General features: G+C 38.4%; 1 protein-coding gene across 15 annotated transcripts in view; it reads right to left on the reverse strand.

Annotated features, from left to right (window-relative positions):
- The window catches only part of si:ch211-285f17.1 (sickle tail protein homolog), a 122,304-nt gene that overhangs the window by 45,672 nt on the left and 57,271 nt on the right, over window positions 1–19,361 (reverse strand). For 13 of the 15 annotated variants that reach the window (XM_088001279.1, XM_015000853.2, XM_088001284.1 and 10 more), the window contains exon 2: window positions 10,975–11,261. In XM_088001279.1, coding sequence (XP_087857405.1) covers window positions 10,975–11,261 — 287 coding nt within the window. Of the gene's footprint in view, window positions 1–8,050; window positions 8,348–10,974; window positions 11,262–19,361 lie in introns of those variants that run through there. The other 2 variants (XM_088001281.1, XM_088001280.1) reach the window with 1 other exon arrangement.

Here is a 19,361-nt window from a genome sequence, read left to right on the forward strand (position 1 = left end):
TTAGCCCAGGGTTTTAAAAAGAATCACAGACAAGCACCTAACACTCAATTTTACTGTACTTTTCCCCCTCATATTTTTGCTGATTCGTCCAAAAACTTATTCCCAATCATCCACCTTTGTTCCAGTCAATTAACAGTAGAAACCATTAAATCTCTGGACTTATGCTTTAATGTGTTAGCGGCAACTGCACTTTTTAAACTGCAGTCTAAACAAAATACATGATCAATTAGTAGAAAATATGACAAGCTTGCGTATGTAAAGCATGAAACCCCAGTTGAGGCAAAAACATTAAGAGAACCGTGCCACACACTCCACATCTATCAAACCAATTAGTTACAACAAATTAGCTCCAAAAGCCAAGAGAAACTTTACTGCTGCAAATTACAGGTGCTTCCTATCATCCATGTCATCTTGCTTAGTGCAAGACAAATCTGTGCGCTCATTGTATTAGCTGGAAAACGTACTTCAAATATCTTATGAATGCGGCTTATTTGACTTTAAATAATTCAGCTGCTGTGCTGCCAACCCCATCCCTTTATCTTCACCAAGAGCGAGCCAGTGGGAAATAAAATACAGAGGATCAAAATAGGTTTGAGCCAGATGCTCAAAGCTGTGAAATTATCCCGGTACTCCTTCATCTCTGAATCGTCTTTTGAAGTGAGGCTCATTCCTTTGACGCAAACGAATGGGTCCAGATGTAGGATAGACTTGCATACCAAAGGTATAAATCGGAGGTAAAGGGGGAAAATTCAACCTATATATTCAAATACAGTGCCCACAACTATTCTTGCCAACATTAAGATGTTTACTTATGCTTTAAAAGTAAATTGGTAAAGCTTACTTTGTTCTTAAGAAGCTACTCTGTTGCTTCAGTTCTCTTGAACTTTGGAGATTTTCTCTATTTTTCACTGCTTGGTCATCATCCAGCCTGTTTGTCACAGTTCCAGTTGTTTTAGAGGCTGTCAATTATTGCTCCAACAGCAGATATGGGGAACTTCAGGGAAGTACCTAATTTCTGGCCTATGAATGTCTGGCTTGTGTGAATGGCATGTTCTTTTGTGTTTCCCATGATGAAGGGAAACATAAAATGGGAAACATAGGGACATGAGTCCAATAGAAATAGGTCTTATGTCACATTGTATTTATACTTTAGGGAAGCGTGAGCTTTTGAATTAACATTTAAAAATCCCTACATTTTGCTTTTAACTTAGTGTTAAAAATAAATTTAAAAAAATGGTTTCCTTAAAAAGTGTTGTAGAAATTGGTTGGAGTAACAAGAATTGCACTTCTTAAACATACTTCAGTTAGTCTTGGAGGCCTTTGCAAATATGAATGAAAAACATTTTTGGCAAGTTTCTTTTTGCTCCAGCGCTGTCTAACATCAACAGATATACTTTACTTATATAGAGCAGCTAGTGAAAATGCACACAACAAACAGAGGATAATTGAATGTTATGGGAAATTAGGATGTTCAGGGGAGGAAACATATATCAGAGTGGCTGTAAAAGATTAACCTTAATAGAATGAAGTAAATTTATTTCAGACTTTACCCAAAGTCAGAAAGGTGATTTTTACTTTGGCTTTGGCTGACATTTATGTAGTAAGTAATGATATCAAATTTAAATCCTTTGAAATGTGAGTTCAAAATAAGAGGTCAAATGTAAGCACAGTTATATCATCTGGAAACCCCAGTGATGGAGATATTGAGTTTTATTTTAGCAAACCCAAATTCTTTAGCTATCCCTTTACTCAACTGAAGTGTAGATTACATTTCACCAACATAAAAGTGTTATATATATGACCCCAACATTTTTTCATTAACCAATCAAAACCAACAATGACGTCGACCAAAAGATGCTTAAATCTGCACATACTGGTCAAGAATTACTAAATACCAATGACTAACCAAACAACTAAATCCAACAACTGCCAAATCTGACTACGTTTAACAAATACGCTCAAATTAAAGCTATAAGCCACTGGTTTAAATGTTGCTAGATATAAGCCCTGTTCACTGTTGGTACTCAGATGTACTTTTCCACTACAGACTTATGCTGGTGTTGAGCTTCAGCCACAACATTTACTTCTACCATTGCTTAGTAAACATGGCCAGAACCATAACTGTAAATTCAGACATAATTAATGCAAGCCATCTTTAGTCCAGAGTGATTCCATTATTGCTCTTCAATTCGAAATGCATTAGTCAGAATCATCACAAATTAAAACAACTTTTTGCTAAGTAATGGAATTGCCTCTTTGCCTTCTTTGTGTTGGCGTAGTTTAAACAGTGGGTTTTGTAAAAGGGCAAACAAGCTGAAGAAATATGTTAAATAACCAGCCAGTAAAACTCCTATGTTGACAAACAACATTCATGGTGCTCCAAAGGAGCGTAAGGGCACAAGGTTAAAGATGTCACTGCCTTTGCCTGTCAAGATGATCCAAACTTGTTAGGATCCTCATCACCTTTGCATGCCTTTTTGGGGTAGAGCAGCACCAAGTCAGACCGCTGTTGTTATCTTAAGCCAGTGGTAATACAGCTCTGTTTTTGCTGCAGAACCGGGCACAGAGAAGAGCTCAGACCTGATTAGCTGGTCTGATTAGTCCACTGGCGTTGCGTTTGAGACAGCGTGTAAAATTCTGTCTGGCTTGCCTCATTATCAGCATTGGTCAGTGGCAGGTCCATCAGGGCCTTCTGTCAGAGCAGCTTAAAACTCCCCACCCCTCCAATGACACTTGGGATTAGACACAGTTTCGGCGCCACTTGTCCTCTCAGTTGGGGTGCCGCACCCCAAAACCAAACCCTATACCCCGACAAAACATCCTGGTTAACGATCCAGTCATCTAATGGACATCTCCATCTTTCTGCATCCTGTTTCTCTCAGATCATCATTTTATGTAGAAGCGGCAGCAAGAACAGCCCCTGCTGATTTGAAAGGTGATGTTTGGGTCCTTACATGTATCATTGTACTTTACATGACATTTGTAAACCAAGCAGCAGACCCTAAAGAAAGATTTACGACTCAGAGGTTTCACATCAAAATGCAATCCAAACTTTTTAGGTATGTATTGTAAAAAAAAAAATTGATTAAAAATACAATCAAATTAAAGTTATCTATAATTAACCTACTGCATTCAAGGCAAAATGTAACCAGCAACAGAAGAACATGAAACCATTTACTAGGATTTTAAAAGTTCCAGCTTTTATATTTAAATGAGTTATTCTGTGAAGTCCTACAGGGATGCACTGGATATTAGTAACTTATCTTGGGTTTAGTATTTATTTAAAACCAGAGGCGATTCCATCCCGAGACTAATCCCAGTTCAGTTCAGCTTTTCTTTAATCATGTTCCGATCTCTTGCAGGACGCTGCACTTGGAGTCAACATTATCTTGTTGACCTTGAATCTGTGAGGCAAGAGTGTAGCGGAGCCAGGAACCCACAGAGAAAAGAATGCGGGAGGCTGGCCAAATGTTGCTTAAAAAAGACTCAGGTGGAGGCTTTAAAAACTGCCTTTACTTTCAAAACTCCCATTTTCAAAGTTTTTATTATATTCAAACATGGATTAAGCTGCTAAAAAATGTGGTAAGGTAAGGTCTTTTTTTCAGTGGTGCATTGAATTTATTATCCGCTTTTCAGACGCAGATCTGTGTCTGAAAAGAGCCCTTAAAGTGCCTATACTTGTAGAGATCATGTTATAGAGTATACTCTATAAGATATACTCTATATCATGGTCTCTACAAGTATAGGCACTTTACGGGCACTGTTTATCATTTATGTACCCATCAATACTTTTATATTTTCCTGCTTCATAGATAAACAGCTAATCAAACAAAGTTTGTTCTAAATTACTGAACTATTAATAGATTTTTTTTTTAGAAAATAACTACAAATTTTTAGGTGAAAAAGGGTTATGAAATGTTGCATCGTTGTAATCTATTTTCCCACAGCACATGTCCAAGACTACAGTGGCACAAAACAATAAAATGACAAATAGACCAGCAAGTATTTATTTGTATTTTTTTTTTGCTGGCTACTGCTCTAAATCCAGCTGTTTTTTCCAAATAAAGCGTGCTCAACTTATCTATGAGGGCATCCAAGTTCCACTTTCTAAACCTAATCTAAAAGCAAATCTGCAGAGTTTAAAATAACTTGACACCATGGGTCTGAGTATTTAGGAAAAGTTTAAGCTGACGTGGAAGTAGGAAAGATACCCCAAATGCTCTGGAGCATTGCTTCAACACAATCTTAGGGCAACTATGTGGAAGGAATCTACTTAAACCGCAGATTACGACACTTTAAACGTCTTCAGAAAAATGCACATACATTAGACAAAACACATTACAGTAAGCAAAAGCAAAAAAAATCAGCTCTGATCTGCTGCTTTTGACTATCAGTCAGGCCTTTATCAGTTTCAATGTGCATGTTCACTCAGCAAAGCAGACTGAAAAAATATTATGTTATCACTAACATTGGAGGAAAAGTTTACATAAAAAAAAAACTATGGAAATATCCTTGTCAGCAAAAATAAAAACTTGAATTCATATGCACTGAATGCAGTTTTTATGTTCATATTAATTCAAATGAACAGCAGAATAATTTAAACATATTTTAAATAAGAAAAATGATCAGCTCTGTCTTCAGTTTCTTCTTCAAGTGATATTCCAATGACATTGATTTATTGATCTCTAAAGTGACCTAATTCAGAGTTAATTCGTTCATCTTCTAACATACACAAATATTTGGATAGAAGAGTGAAGCTTTGTGAACTCAAAAACAAGAAATACTGAAGAAAGCGTTCCACGACCCTTAAATCAGTTAACCTTTCTTTGCACAAGCAATGAAAGATCTTAATGAAAGAATTTGGAAAATCACTTTAATTGGAGTGATTTTCACCTCAAGAAGTAAATGACTACAGTAATTGAAATGATTAAAAAGGCCTACTACAATAATTTGTGCCCCCAACAATTTCCATAAAACCAGTTTAATTAAAGAATATACTTTGAGTATACTTTGTTTTGATGTTTTTGAGTTGGTTTAACTTCCTGTTTTCCTGGGGCATGAACACAATATGAAACAAAGGCACATTTGTCCTAAATACTCTTCAAAATTGGAAAGACACAGAGACATAACTTTCAAGTAAGGCAAATGAGGGTTTATAAGTGCAGAAAATAGCTCTAACAAAATATTTTCTTACCTAAGCTCACATAGCCTGTGCAATAATGAAAAACCTGGAAATTTGATTCAGAAAAAGTTTCTCTCGCCATAATGCAAAGTGAAGATGATGGTGGGGGAGATAAAATAAACAATCCCTTTAAAATTCACTGTGAAGAGAAATGCAACACTTGGTAGAATAGAGGTCTCTATAAAAACAACATTGTTTTTGGCTTTTTGTACCAAAGATGCACAGAGAAATCAACCACAAGCCAAAATTGACTGATTTTCAGCCTGAAATCCCTTGAACTGTGACCACTCTTCAGTGTGGGAGGTGTAACTGAGAAAATAAGTAACTAAACTGTTTAGAGAGCTAATCAACAATAGGTGAAGGTTGTGTACTTAATCTGCCATTTTGTAAATTTTTGCTTTGGTTATTTCATACCTGACCTTTTCAGGTATCTTTCAGTCATCTACCACAGGCCTTCAAATCATACCCATCCTGGGGATATTTTAGTTAAGTTCCAAAATAATAATCCAAAATTGGTATGAGTAATGGTCTGCATTCTTCAGAATGATAAAATGAGTCTGCTAATCATGGTTAAAGGTGAATTTAATGTACTCTCGGTCAGTTTGTCTGCCTGTTGAACACAAAGGCACTTAGATGCTCCAAAATATCTGCTCCATTCTGTTCGAAAACTTGTTCACAGCTCATCACACACACAGAAACTGACACAGCCACAGGAAGGAATTTGGATTTTGTGTCTGTGTGTGTGTGTTTGTGATCGGTCAAGCAGCTCATTTAGTCGCAGTCGTCGCCCCTGGGCAGAGGCAGAAGGGTGAAGAGGATGTGTGGCAGTCTGGGCCAGTGGGAAGTTATCTCATCTCCCTTTGGGAGGCTTCCAGGTGTTTGGAGGAGGAGGGGGGGTTTGAGGAGTGGAGGAGATTAAACCACTTGCTTTTGTTGTGGCTTTAAGGATCACAGAAGTACAAAAAGAGTATCTCATCAGTCTCCTCATTTCAGTCACTGTTGGGGCAGCCATTCAGAAAATACAAGGGTCATCAACTTTTCCGGCTCCTGTGATATTATCTTTCCAACCTCCGGCTGACCTTGATAAAACTTCCACCTATGTAACTCAAACCCAAGCAGACATTTCATTCTCGCCTCTGAAGCGTGCACTGCCACCGATGTGGCTTTTCCTGTATGGCCGGCATCTTTACACCTGCGTGGGAAAGGCAACAAATCATCCACTCTATCGCTCACACAGCAGTGCTACTGTGAGGCTTGTTTTCTGCTTGTGTTGTCTTGAAACTGAATAACACCTCCCTGGGATGCAAGATGACAAATGCTGCAATAATCTCTTTGTTTGTACTTTGTTTTCATTTTCTCCTGCATCTGTTAGCAGTTACTGATTGCATTTCTCTTGAGAATGCCAATCAGATTATGCCAAGCACAGTTTACAATCACGGTTTCCTCTATTCATGAACCCCGAATTCACTTGTCAAATATTCATACTTGTATTCGTCTGCCTTATGGCAATATCCTGTAATAAATTCAAAGTAATCACCAGCAAGCTCCATCTCACCAATCCGAATAACAAACTTGCAATTAGCATTAGCTGTGCCTCTAATATCTGGGTTGATGAACTTTAAAAGCAACAAAACATTTTGTTTTCTACACTATCTTAACTTAGATTAAAGTAATACTACAGAAATGACCTCTTCTGAGGATACTGGGCTACATCTGTAACAGTCCATGTACTTGGAATGACCTAAAGTATATTTAGATACAAAATAAAAGAAAGAAGCTTGGGGCTTCCTGGAAGTAGGCAGCAAGCATCTGGTCTTGTAAAATTGAGATAATGATAGACCATGAGAGCCAAAACAAATGAAACAATTCTGAACATGTTACAGACATCCCATCTAGCATCAGTCTTCATCTATAAAAATGTTCCACACTTGATTCAATGCAATGTCTAAAAATGTCAAAAATTACAAAGGCAAAGAAGTTGAGCAGCAACAACTAATACACTACAAAAAAGGGAATTTTGGGGGTATTAACTATTACCATACACAACACCATCCGCCTATCAATCTCCTGCTATACTTTTCCCTCATTTGTGAACAAGACCATGGAACTGGTGCAGATTGGTGATACATCTGCAGTGTTGTGGGGTCTGTACCAAACTGTTTTACAGTGCAACTTGCCACCATCTGCCTGAATGCACTGTGAAGTACTTTGGGGTTGCTCTGGACTTGATAAAGCGCTATACAAGTGCAGGCCATTTCCCATTTATTTATTTTTATAGAATGTCCATTTTTAAAAAATGGAGTCAAGGCATTGGGTGTTATTTGTTTTGCCATTCAAAGACTGTTTGGGGCCCTCAGCAGGCAACCCATTTAAAAACTTTCTGGGAGCGCCCCTGGTTAAAAAAAAAAAAGTACACAGCAGTCAATATTCCAAGAAACTACTCGTTATTACTATGTCATCACAATTATTTTCATGCAAGACGCAACATGTAGCATTGCAGACTCCGCGATCGTAATGTGACTTATTTTGCAATTATACGACAAAGTTCCAGGTGAAAGCATTGTTTTGATGATTTTCAACCTCAATGGGTCTTTCAAGCGAATTTTCAATTAAGTCATACAGCAGCTGGAATTGTTTTTTTCCGCAAGTAAAATTTGTGCGCAAACTGTGACAGCATGGTACGGTAAGAAAAAAAAAAAAAAAAAAAAAAAAACCTCAAGGCTGGCGCACTGCTTTGTTAGAAAACCGCAACAAAAACACGCATCGGTGTGCTCTCTTCCAGCTCAAACTTCCAACACAGTAGCAACTTAAACGACTTCAGCTACACTTGCTGACTAGAAGGACATCGCAAAGCTCGATGTACTCTACCTTTACTGCTTCTGATCCGGGCGCGTGTACTCCTGTTGGCTCGAATAATTTCAGAAAGTTCCTTTTCAGTTTAATCCTCGCCGGACTTCACGTGCAGAGAACCATATCCCTCCGAACCACCTTTAGGTCCATAGCCCGTTCAAGCAGAGCTCTCCTGCTCCTCTCACACCGAGCCAGTTCTCTCCTACAAGCACCTACACGTAAACTGAGCCCTTCAGCTGTGACATCACGAGTCCCTATGGCAACCCTGACTCCACCTCGGTCCGGAGCTGATCCTACCTGTCTGACTTCTTCCGACTCGGAGTATTCTCCTCCCTTTATTTTAATTTTAGTAAACCACACGATTTGTATATTTATCTATATCTGGTTGAGGGGAAAGCTCTGACTAGACTCAGATAGATGTAAACAAATGGGCTGGTGATGTCCTATTATCTTCATGGGCTGCAGATTTGCATATGTCAAAGTGCATGATGTTGATGTGGAAGAAGGTTTCACTGTGCATGTAAAGGCTGCCTGACAAAACCCCTCTTGGACAATGCTTTGCAACCTCGCCTGGAGCTATCCCATGACTCAGTGCCTATCTTACCATTGCCTGAATTGTTTTGGCTACAGACCCTCTGTTTGCTCATCCTTTTTGTGTCCTCTGACCCAAAGCAAACATGCAGAAAATGAACAGGTGAGGTGAAATGTTCACCTTGATTCTAGCCCAGATGCATCAGTGTTGAAAGACACGGCACAACTCTATAACCTCTATAACCTCAGAAACAACACTGGGAAACATACATTGTCCATCACTGTGTCACTTAGAGTATATCAGTGTGCCTGAAGCTGAAGTCAAATAAGGTGATTAAAGCAGGAGCATATAAGGCCAATTTGAACTGTTGTTATTTGCATGTTTTCTGCTATACTTCATAACACTCTTTCGCCACAGATGTGGGAGGGAACAATGACAGGCAGATTTATTGGATGCACCTTGAATATCACCCGCAGCAAAAAGGAGGAAGGAAATAGTTTTGAAATTCATTGCCGTCTACAAAGAAAAGTACTCAGCATAATTTAAAACTAAACAAAAGCCCTTTACACAGCTGTTATTTTCACAAATTCAGACATGGACATGTTTCTTACCTCTCCCAGAAAAGATGAGTAAAGACATTTCAAATAAATACAACTTTATTGGCTGTAGCATAATAATACCACAATACCAGTGCATTTACTCAACAGGAGGAGAAAAACAAACAAACAAACAAACAAACAAAAAAACACATTAAAAAATGGTATTTTTGATAAAATCACCAGAGGCAAAATAGTCAGCATCCATGGCAAACCATTTAAAACTAAACACAAATCATTTAGAACATTTGGAAGCATTTACTTCTCTCAGTTTCCTTGATGCATAAATATGACATGACACTGCAAAGAAAAACAAATGAGGAACTAAGCTTGTCATCAGTCTGCATGAAGAGCAGGAAGAAGGTACAAAAATCTCCAAACTCCACTGGGCAGCAGCGTAGAGCGGCATCTTAAGGCTACAAGTCTTCATAAAGACCATTAGATGCCATCCGTATGTCAATCCTTTGCTTTAAGGAGACATGCCAGAAGGGAATCCCATGAGTCCTACCATCACAAACAAGTAGATTTGACAAAAGCTACAGACGTTTAACTAGAATAGCATCTCCGGTGATCAGGCCAGGGTAAATATGAACTTTTTTGACAACAGACATCACAGATAGGTTAACCATGAAGCATAATGAAAAAACATGTCATAGCAAATGTTCAGTGTGGGGCTGGAAGAATTTCTCTTCCAAAGAGGAAACTTGAGAGAGCGCATGAAACTCTTTGAAATATAATGGCATTTAAATGACATATATGGTTGATTGTGGTTTCAAAATCCGTCTTCTCCCATAGTCATGCCCATCCTCAGACCTAAATTAAATAAAAATAAAATACAGTTTCATCTAAATGATTCAGCTAAACCTGTGGTGCATTTTTCCATCTATGGTTTTGTTTTTGGTTTGTTTTTCATTTTTATTGCAAATATTAAGTTATTGTATGTTTTCTATTTCAGGATGTAAATAATTTCTTCCATGCTTCCCCTGTTTTTAAAGGTTGGTGGGAACAAAACTATCAAGTGGGGTTTCCTTTAGCTTAGGTCACATCAGGCATTATGTCTAATGTCTGGTTTCACTGCAGCTGTCCCAGATCTATTTGCCAACAAAAGACAGGGCTTAACTTAACCACAGCTAAGGCAGATATGGGCACCAAACCTGCAAGAGGTTCTAATGGTCACTAACCCTGCTCAAAGCTTAATGTATCACACAATTTAGCAACTTCAGATTTTGACTTCACCAACCGCTGAAACAGCTGTGCGCTGACTAATACATACAGAAAATAACTAAGAAACAGTTACAATCTTCCACATATTGCAGACAACGTCTGAGTTACTTTGTATTTAGAAAGAGAGACAGTTAAGCCATTGTTAAGTCTTACTGTGTCTTGCAAATGTGGTCTTATCTTCAAAATCCAAGCTGCATTTATCTTTAACCTTACAGGAGTATAGGAGACAAACATATAGCCAGAGCTCAAGTGAGGATTTGCTTCAAGACTTTAAAGAATTCTAGGCTTTTAACAAGAAAGAACTGGCAAAAGTTTCAGCATTTAGTTATCGAAAGCTAGTGTATCATTTACCTTCTTCTTAGTTATGCATACAATCCAAATAAAATGGATTGTTGTCACATGAGAAAATATGAAAATGCTCAAGAGGCGTGCCTACTTTTGCCAGTCACTGTAAATACCTGTTTTTGCTTAAATACAATTCCAAAGCATTGTTTAGTGTAAAAGGAGATTGTTTGCATAAATCATACACATTACATAAATTAACTCCTGTTTCTGCTGGAGTTAATTTAAACCTTCTTAAACCCACTGACCTGCTCTCTCAGCCTCTCCTGATGGCCCATGATTGCTGAGGCATGATGGGGGTATTTCTGCTTCAGGTGCTCCAGGAAGGCCTCCCTCTTCTTGTCCATATCTGATGGCTGCATGGCCAGGATCTCTTTGGAGCTACGGGCCCCACCTAATGTGTGCCTTCGAGGGACAGTGCGGTTGCCTTTGGCATCCCCTCTTGTCGAAGCTGTCCCATTGGGAGACGCCTGCCTGCGGCTTACATGTTCAGTGTCCTCTGGGGAGGTCACCTTCAGGTTGCTTTTGCTTTGTTCTGAGATATCAAAGGGAGACAGAGAGACAAGGAGTCAAAACTCTGAACAATTGCTATTTTAATCAATCCCACCTGCAAGTAGAATCCTAATTTGTAATGTCTCCTGTCGAAGTCTGAACCCACAAATCCAGGATAAACAACTATTTTGTAGAATTTTAAAACAGGTAGTTCACATCACTGTAACCAAGGTAATATTTCATTGGGTCTATTTTTGGCTGAAATAGTTAATGAACAGCGTTTATGTATACTTGTCCAATTGCTTCTCCACAAAAAAACCCCCCCAAAAAAACCACATTCATACTGAGACACACATTCACACACTTATTTGCAGATCAGGAGTTCAGTGTCTTGCTTGAGGATACTTTGACAAGTTGTGTAAAGGAGTTTGAAAACCAACAGTCTTCGAACTACCAGACTAATTTATGCAAAACCTGTTATAATTTAAGTTTGTTTTCACATATTAAAATCAATCTGGGACTGGAAAGCTGTCACAATGCCTTGGGAAATATGTCAGAGGGTAGAAATGCAATATCTTGAAATTATCTGCTTTCGTGTTTTATAGGCAGGTACAATCTGTACCTTTTAGAGGGTAAAATAAAGCACCTCTTGCAGAGTTCAGCCCATGAACAGTTGAATGAATAATTTCCAGAGAGTTGCCACAGTTTTTGCCTGTAAAAGCTTAAAAGCACACAGTGTACCGCAAATGCGGGAAAGACTTAATTTTTTTCTAACCTTACCCTCTCAGAAACTTTGTGGCTGAGACTGAGGTAACCTTGCTGTAGGTTTACCAGCTGCAGTATCTACACACCTACTAATAACTGAAGTATGCCAGGACTGAAGAAGCCTTTGAGACGAGATGTGAAATATTCTCACGACACACAAATAAAATCCAGAAGACTTATCTAAGCACTGAAAGACGGAGAATCTATCCATAGGACTGCAGCTTTCACATTTTTGTTTGTGCTGTCTGCTTTGTTTTCACCTATGATTTTTTTCTTTTTACAAAAGCAGGTATAATTTAGAAAAAAAAAAAAAAAAATCAACAACAACAAAAAAAAAACTAAGTGGTCTTGCGTCATCCACCCAAACCTCCACCCTGCTCATGTCACAGCATGTCTCATGTACTCCAATACTATTTTTAACTCCCAAAACAGTTTCCCCAGAGCTAACAAAATTACACTCAGCAGAAAGAAAACACTCAAATACTGTGAAAGATGTGAAATAATTTGTGGGAGGCATATCAAAAAGTTAATTACCTTCCCTAAGTGAGCAATCTTTAGGTTCATCAGCAATTCCTTCTTCCATTGCTCTATGAAATCAACCTTTAAAAAAAAAAAATGAAGTCCAAGCTGGGAGGACCAACTCTCGGTAGGCTTACAGATTCCAAATGCAGCTCACGTGGAAAAAAAAAAAAGGGGGGCCTGAGATAGGCCCTGCCCCTCTGCCCCAGGATAGACGAGTGGGGATTTAGAAAGTCAACTGCATTCCAGGACACAGAGCGACCAGACCCTCACCCCTCCGGCTAAAGGCTCTACTGCTGCTTTGGAACAATCACAGACTGAACGCAAAATAGAAAAAAAGAATCAAAACCCAACAGATACAGAGCAGAAACTATCATCACCATGTACTAAGAGCCTAACAGGTGTCAGATTGACTGACACACATAAACCCTCACGTGTTTGCTTGCAATCTGTTCTTGATCAGGATTCTGTCTGCAGGCTGTGTCTCATTACGGTTTCTGTCTACATTGAGGGGGGCCCACCAGATGCTAGAACGCATCCCAATGTGTCAAAACCTACTTCTGAACACATCGCAAACTGCCCTCAGCTTATGCAGTCGGCTATTATCTAATCAACTCATTTGAAATATGGGACAGAAAAAGACACATGCCAGTCCAGTTGGCAATGTTGTCTTCAACTGACACAAACTGTTACCTACACGTTATTGCTCTTAACAGAAAAGATCTGCATCTGTTTGCAAATCGGTTTCTCTGCAGCTGCTGGTGTAAGGTGACCCAGTCTGAACGTACCAGCAGAAGGAACAAAGTAATGTAGTTTTATCAACAAAACGTGACAGGATCAATGAGCCAGTTTGTGGCTTGTGTAATCGAAACTTCTGGGGTGAATGAGTGAAAAGAACCCACAATGCAGCAGCTGACCTGTAATGTCAACCACATGAGGACGAGCTTGCCTCTTTCATCCACCCACATGCTTGGGCACTTGCTCACAACTGGCTGAGAATTAGCAGGCCACAGGGGGGTAGTGTCATTTGGTCATACTGCGGAGCTGATGCAATGCTGATGAGGTCCAATCTACTCTGTATTCATTATTTGTAGAAATACTTAAATTTCTTCCTCACTATGATAATATGAAACTACGTCCCTGGCTACAAGCTTTAACACAGTCCTTACATAACCTTATTCATATAAATCTTGCTCTGGTTGTAGGGAGTATATCATGACCTTCATGATTTGCATAAAACTGACCTAAAATACATTTCACAGTCTGTAAATCAGTTAAATGGAGCCCCGGAAAACTAAATGTATAAAAATGCAATATCTAGTCATCTGGGTGTTGCGAAAATAAACCTTTAATAGACTCCCTACCAATACAGGGTTTGTCTGAAATTTTTTTTGCTGCTTTTAGCGTCTAATTAACCAGCGTGTACACAGGTTTTATTGTTCTTTTTTGCTGACAGGCAGTTTTCCTAAGAATTTTATGATTGACAATGACAATTAAATTAGCACATTTTCAAATAAGTATATGGGGTATTTTTAATGACAGGAGAACTGACTGGAACGTATTTTGTATGGTCTCATTTGTGACCCGAGGATTTGAAAAATGAATGTTATAAACTGGGAAAGAGTTATTTTGCAGTTATATCTTAAAGTTAAGTTACTCCCCCAAAAATTCTTTGATTTCAAAGCAGTCCTAGTGATTATATGTCAAAACTCCTCAGTCATGACAATGACAAACACATCATCCCAAACCAACAGGTCAGTCTTTCCAAAACCAAACCTATAATCAAAGCAGTTCCCCCAAACCAACAATTACAACCTTACGTTCCAACCACCTGTGTGGCTGCACTTTTCGCTGTCAGCATTCCAGACCACAAAGGGAAGGAAAGACATCCTCCTTTTAGGGCTGTAGTGGCTCGAGAATGTGATTCTCTTCTGCCCAGCTGCCACCGTTGAGTAAATGATGGCCCTCTCAGTTGAAAGACAACATGGGGCACTTGCTCAATGAACAGAAGGGCAGTCCTTCTGTTTGCAGTGACTTTCTGTCTGTCACTTATTTATGGAGGAATGCTTCAGCGTGCACATGCCCACTCTCCCCTGCTATTACTGTCCCATAACTATGCAGTTGGATACAAAGATCTGTTGTGTGCGATAAAAGCAGGGCTCACATGGCAATACCCTGAAGCCATGACACCAATAACGGTTCTCTTGCTATAATTACAGCGTTTATTATGTGCAAGTAATCAGAGATGGAATAACCTCACAAGGAGCTGTATCACCAACACAAAGTAAGGAATTGCAATAATCAACATTGACATATGAAAATAACGAATATTATAATTCATTATTATATTCTTTTTGGTTTGTTTGATATGTTGTTTTTTTTACTGCCTTATATTTTTATCTTGTGTAAATCACTTTGTATTACCCTCATCAAAATGGCTCTGTAAATAAAGATAGATATAGGAAATGATTGCAGAACATATCTAAGCTGATGGAAGGTACGACCTTCATCAGTATTTTACGTGGTCTCTCTTGGAAATGTAATTTTGAGTGGCAAAAGTTGATTCTACGATGGAAAAGTCTGTGAGGAGACGAGGCATGGAGGGATTTAAAGTTTCCAAACACACTAAACACATCAATTTCCAAGCACCAGAAAACTACCTTTGTGGAAAAAGCATACCGCTTTACTGTGGTCCGGATCTTGTTTGTTCTGCCACAGCAGTTGGATAATATATTCTATCTATGGAACCAAGATTAAAAAAATAAAGCATAAAAGCGAGAAATTTCCCAGCGTTTGGGCATTGCACGACCATTCATTATGTGAACCCCAAAATGAAGGAACATGAAGGAACATTCAGGTTCCTTCAAGACCTGAATGAATTCATTGCTAATGCTGATACATGCATTGGGTGTTATCAGTCATATTTTGACATGTTGGTTTTAGTTGGGTTGTTAGATTTAACGTGAACTATTGAATGACTTGATCATTCAGTCAAGTCAGTGTTTTGTGGAACTCCACTTACCATTAAAAAGTTTCAAGAAATTTCACATGAAATTTTACATGGAAGACTTGCAAAACAAATGTAAAAATAATGTTAAGTTAGATTTATAATTTAATCCTAAATGTATAGTTGCATATAACTTTGAATACATTTTCCGACTTTTATGAATATCCTCTCTTGGTCCTCTTCTTAAGACAACCTGAGACCATCGTATTCTATGCTCTTCATTTGTTTACATGCACTTTTCTCTGCCCAAACTGTCTGCACATTGAAGCTGTGAGAATAAATAAGCTTACATTACAAATATGAGTAACATGTTTCCAAGAATGCAGCTTCATAAGGCAATGCTGCTCTGTCGCATATTTCAAAGTCACTCAACACATTCATACCCTAAAAATCCACTTTCTTCCGATCAAGGTATTGCCTTTCCTTTTTTGAAGCACAAGGTATGAAAGTAAAATTCTCAGACATATACACATTTCACACATTGAGTTTTAACCTTTGTATACAACTGCTTATTTAAAGGGGAAAATAAATAAATACTACTAGTACACTCCTTAAAGCCCAATAGCAACAAAGCAATCCAACAATCATATGACTTGTGTTATATATATATATATATATATATATATATATATATATATATATATCAGTATTAAGTCAACAAGTCTGAAAATGGCCTTACTGTTTTTTAGTAATATCTTTCAGGTAAGTTTCCTTTATTAAACTCACATAATTCTGAAATGTTGTTTTATGATTATGTCTGTTCATTTATTTTGTCTATGCTTAAGTGGTCTGCTGAGTCACAAATTAATAAAAAATCCATATGCTGCTATAAATATGTCCATGTTCTGAACTATTTAAAAGGATAGATCAGAATTTTTTTAAATGAGATTATGTTAAGAAGTTATAAGCAGGTAAAGTCTAACGTGTGGTGGATTATTGTATCTGGCATCTTTATTTGGCACACGTTCGGAGTAGTTGGTGCCTGGGGCTGAAGCTAATGGTAGTCAGAGAGAGGCCAAGATCAAAGCAGACTTCTGCCATTGTGCGTTCTGCACTGGGTGGTTATTTACAGAGAAGCAGATGATTATTTCTAGGATGACAATGCACTACCGATAACCTTCTTTTGTGAAAGACGTACTAAGATTGTAACGTCATTACGTCATTGTCTGCAGGAAAAAACATGCTGATGAATTAGCATTCTTTTAAACTTCTGTAATAACTTTATTTTTTTATACCTTGTTACATTTTTTTGACCAGAATTGCTTTAGACACTCGCTACTTCAAAACATATTTGACACAGGAAGATCCGTGGTAGCCTCCAATCTCTGATGTGTGATAATCATTGGCTTCTCTGTAAATAAGCACTGAACGCAAATATTGCAATGGTTTAGAGGAGCTATGAACTTTTTGAGCTTGGGGTTGTTAAGGATGGAGGAAGTCTGCTTTAGACTTGATCCTTCAAACCCAAGTAATCTGGATTCATACAACATGAAAGCACAGACAGAATGACTTACTGCAAATAGGCCACTACCTGTTATAACCATTTATCATAACTTCACTTCAGAAATTATGAATCATCCCTTTAACTAAGATCACAAAGACATCTAAATCTAAAACTTACAAACTAATCTCTGTGGGACATACTGTCACTGCAGCTGTTATTCAAGTTAAGATATGTGCTTTATCAGTGTGAGTGTGTGTAATCAGATACACAAGACTTTCCAGACTTTCTGCCTTGACATACCCGCATTAACAGGAAGGCACAGGGGCAAAAGATGAGCCAGAGACACATGGTGTGTGTTTACTTGAGCATCAGCATATGGGAGTAATGAGTGACTATTATACCAAAGAAGCTCCAAAGGAGGGTGTGGGCTACTTAAAGACAAAAAAAATGGGTACAGAAGAAATACCAAGTGTTAAATGAGGCTATTGGCAGCAGTAATTGATTTTTTTCTGTTTACTGCCTCCTGGCGAAGCTCCTTTGAGAGGCTGACAGGTGTAAATCTTTAAATGGAGTGCAAAGTTTACATCCTTACTGAATAGACAATGTCATTAAAACTCTATATGTGCAGTCAGTCATAAAGAGATGTTCTATATTCCTTGTAGAAGTTAGTATTACATCAGACAAGTGTAACGTCGCTCGTTGTGCTTTTGGAGATCATTCACTGTCCTCCCCCTCAGTCTTCCTCCCGCATTGTTCAGCCAGCAAAATAAACAAGCAGGGAGGAGGAAAGAGATGAGCTGTGCAACTTTTGCTTTAGACGTTCAGAGGCCAACCAGATCTCCACCCATCAGCAAAAATGATAAATAAAAGCTCCTGTCTATTTGTGACCTAATGAATCCACAATATTGTTTAACCTGTTGAGCCATCTCTACCAAACAAAAAGTAGCTCCGTTTACAAAGATCTGCCTCTTCCCTCCCCACCAGGGGGTGCTGTTGAACCCCCCCAACCCCACCACCCATTTCCACTTATGCAATGTTTTGTTGTCAAAATATGTGAGTATGTGAAACAAAGCATCTGTTCCAAACATCAGGCCAGAAACAAGCTGTTAATATTTCCTCTGTCATTTATTAATTAAAACACTAAGGGCTTCTTACCAGACTGGTGTGTCTGTTGCTGTGCTTTTTGCGTTAGCTGTGACTTTGTGCGTGACTGCCAGTAATCTCCAGCAGTGTGTGCACTTCATTAACTCATAGGCCAGAGTAGATGTAAGCCAATCCAGCCGTCGGCTCAGATGTCGGCTAGTTTCCCTTGACAACGTTCGCTGGGGCAACAGCGGAGTTCTGAGGGAGGGGTAAAGCGACGCTACGGACAGCTGTGACTGAGAGGACATCAACCGAGGAGCCGGGGGGGAGGAGGAATTTTCTCCCTCTCCGACTGTGTCTCTAAAAACTAACTGCAGAATCAGGCTCACTCTGGCTTGACCGCTTTAATCACCAAAGGGAGTTTGGTCTCTTGCTGGATAAAAGATAGGAAGTGCTCTGGATACAGTTAATTTAGTCATAACATATACCCAGTGTGAATAACCAGTTTAACATCCAACCAAGTGTAGCACGGCTGCATATCAACTAGTGGTTCTTTGGTCATGTGGAGAAAAACAAATAGTAAACAAATGGTAAGAACACAAACACTGTAGATTACACTCACAAAAATACTCTGTTCAGAAAATATATCCACACGTCTTGAGCTGTTTCACATTTTAACAAATGGCTTGTATCTGAGCAGATATCATTTTATCTATATAAACCCCTTCCATCTTTCTATGGAAGATTGTTTCACAGATATTGACATTTCTAACAAAACATGACTATTGAGGTTTGTTTATTTTAAATTAATCAGAATTTAAAGGAGAACTACCAGATATTCAAAAACTCCTGACTGATAGTATCACACTGTATGTGCCTATGGAGTAATGCAAGATAACAGTCTGCCTCTTTCTTACTAAGAAATGCAATTGCACAAACTGAGATGACAAAAAGGTAAAACTCAGGCTTTTCAGTATGTGTGAGTGTGTATGAGTTGATAACATATCTAAGATCTGTTTTGGCAAGTTTCTATGTCAACTGACACGGTGGACATGAACACACAAGAAAACACAAAGCGTACAGAAAAGATTTGGATGGTGCCCAGACACAGATGGTTTTTAGGTGATATGAAGCTTAAAAATTATGTTTTTTTTTTTTTTAGAAGTCAGTTGGCTTAGTGAACATAGCCATCACAACCACACACAAAAAAAAAAATGCATGATGCTACTTGCTTAGAACTGAAGTGGTTCAAAGTTTTGGAATAAATTATTCATTTGAAATTTAGATGCAGCCGGGGAGACTTTAGGACAAAAGATGTGTTATAA

The sequence above is a fragment of the Poecilia mexicana genome, unplaced genomic scaffold (assembly GCF_051168715.1).
Source record: "Poecilia mexicana isolate PSO_F unplaced genomic scaffold, ASM5116871v1 scaffold_20, whole genome shotgun sequence".
NCBI classification, from domain to species: Eukaryota; Metazoa; Chordata; class Actinopteri; order Cyprinodontiformes; family Poeciliidae; genus Poecilia; species Poecilia mexicana.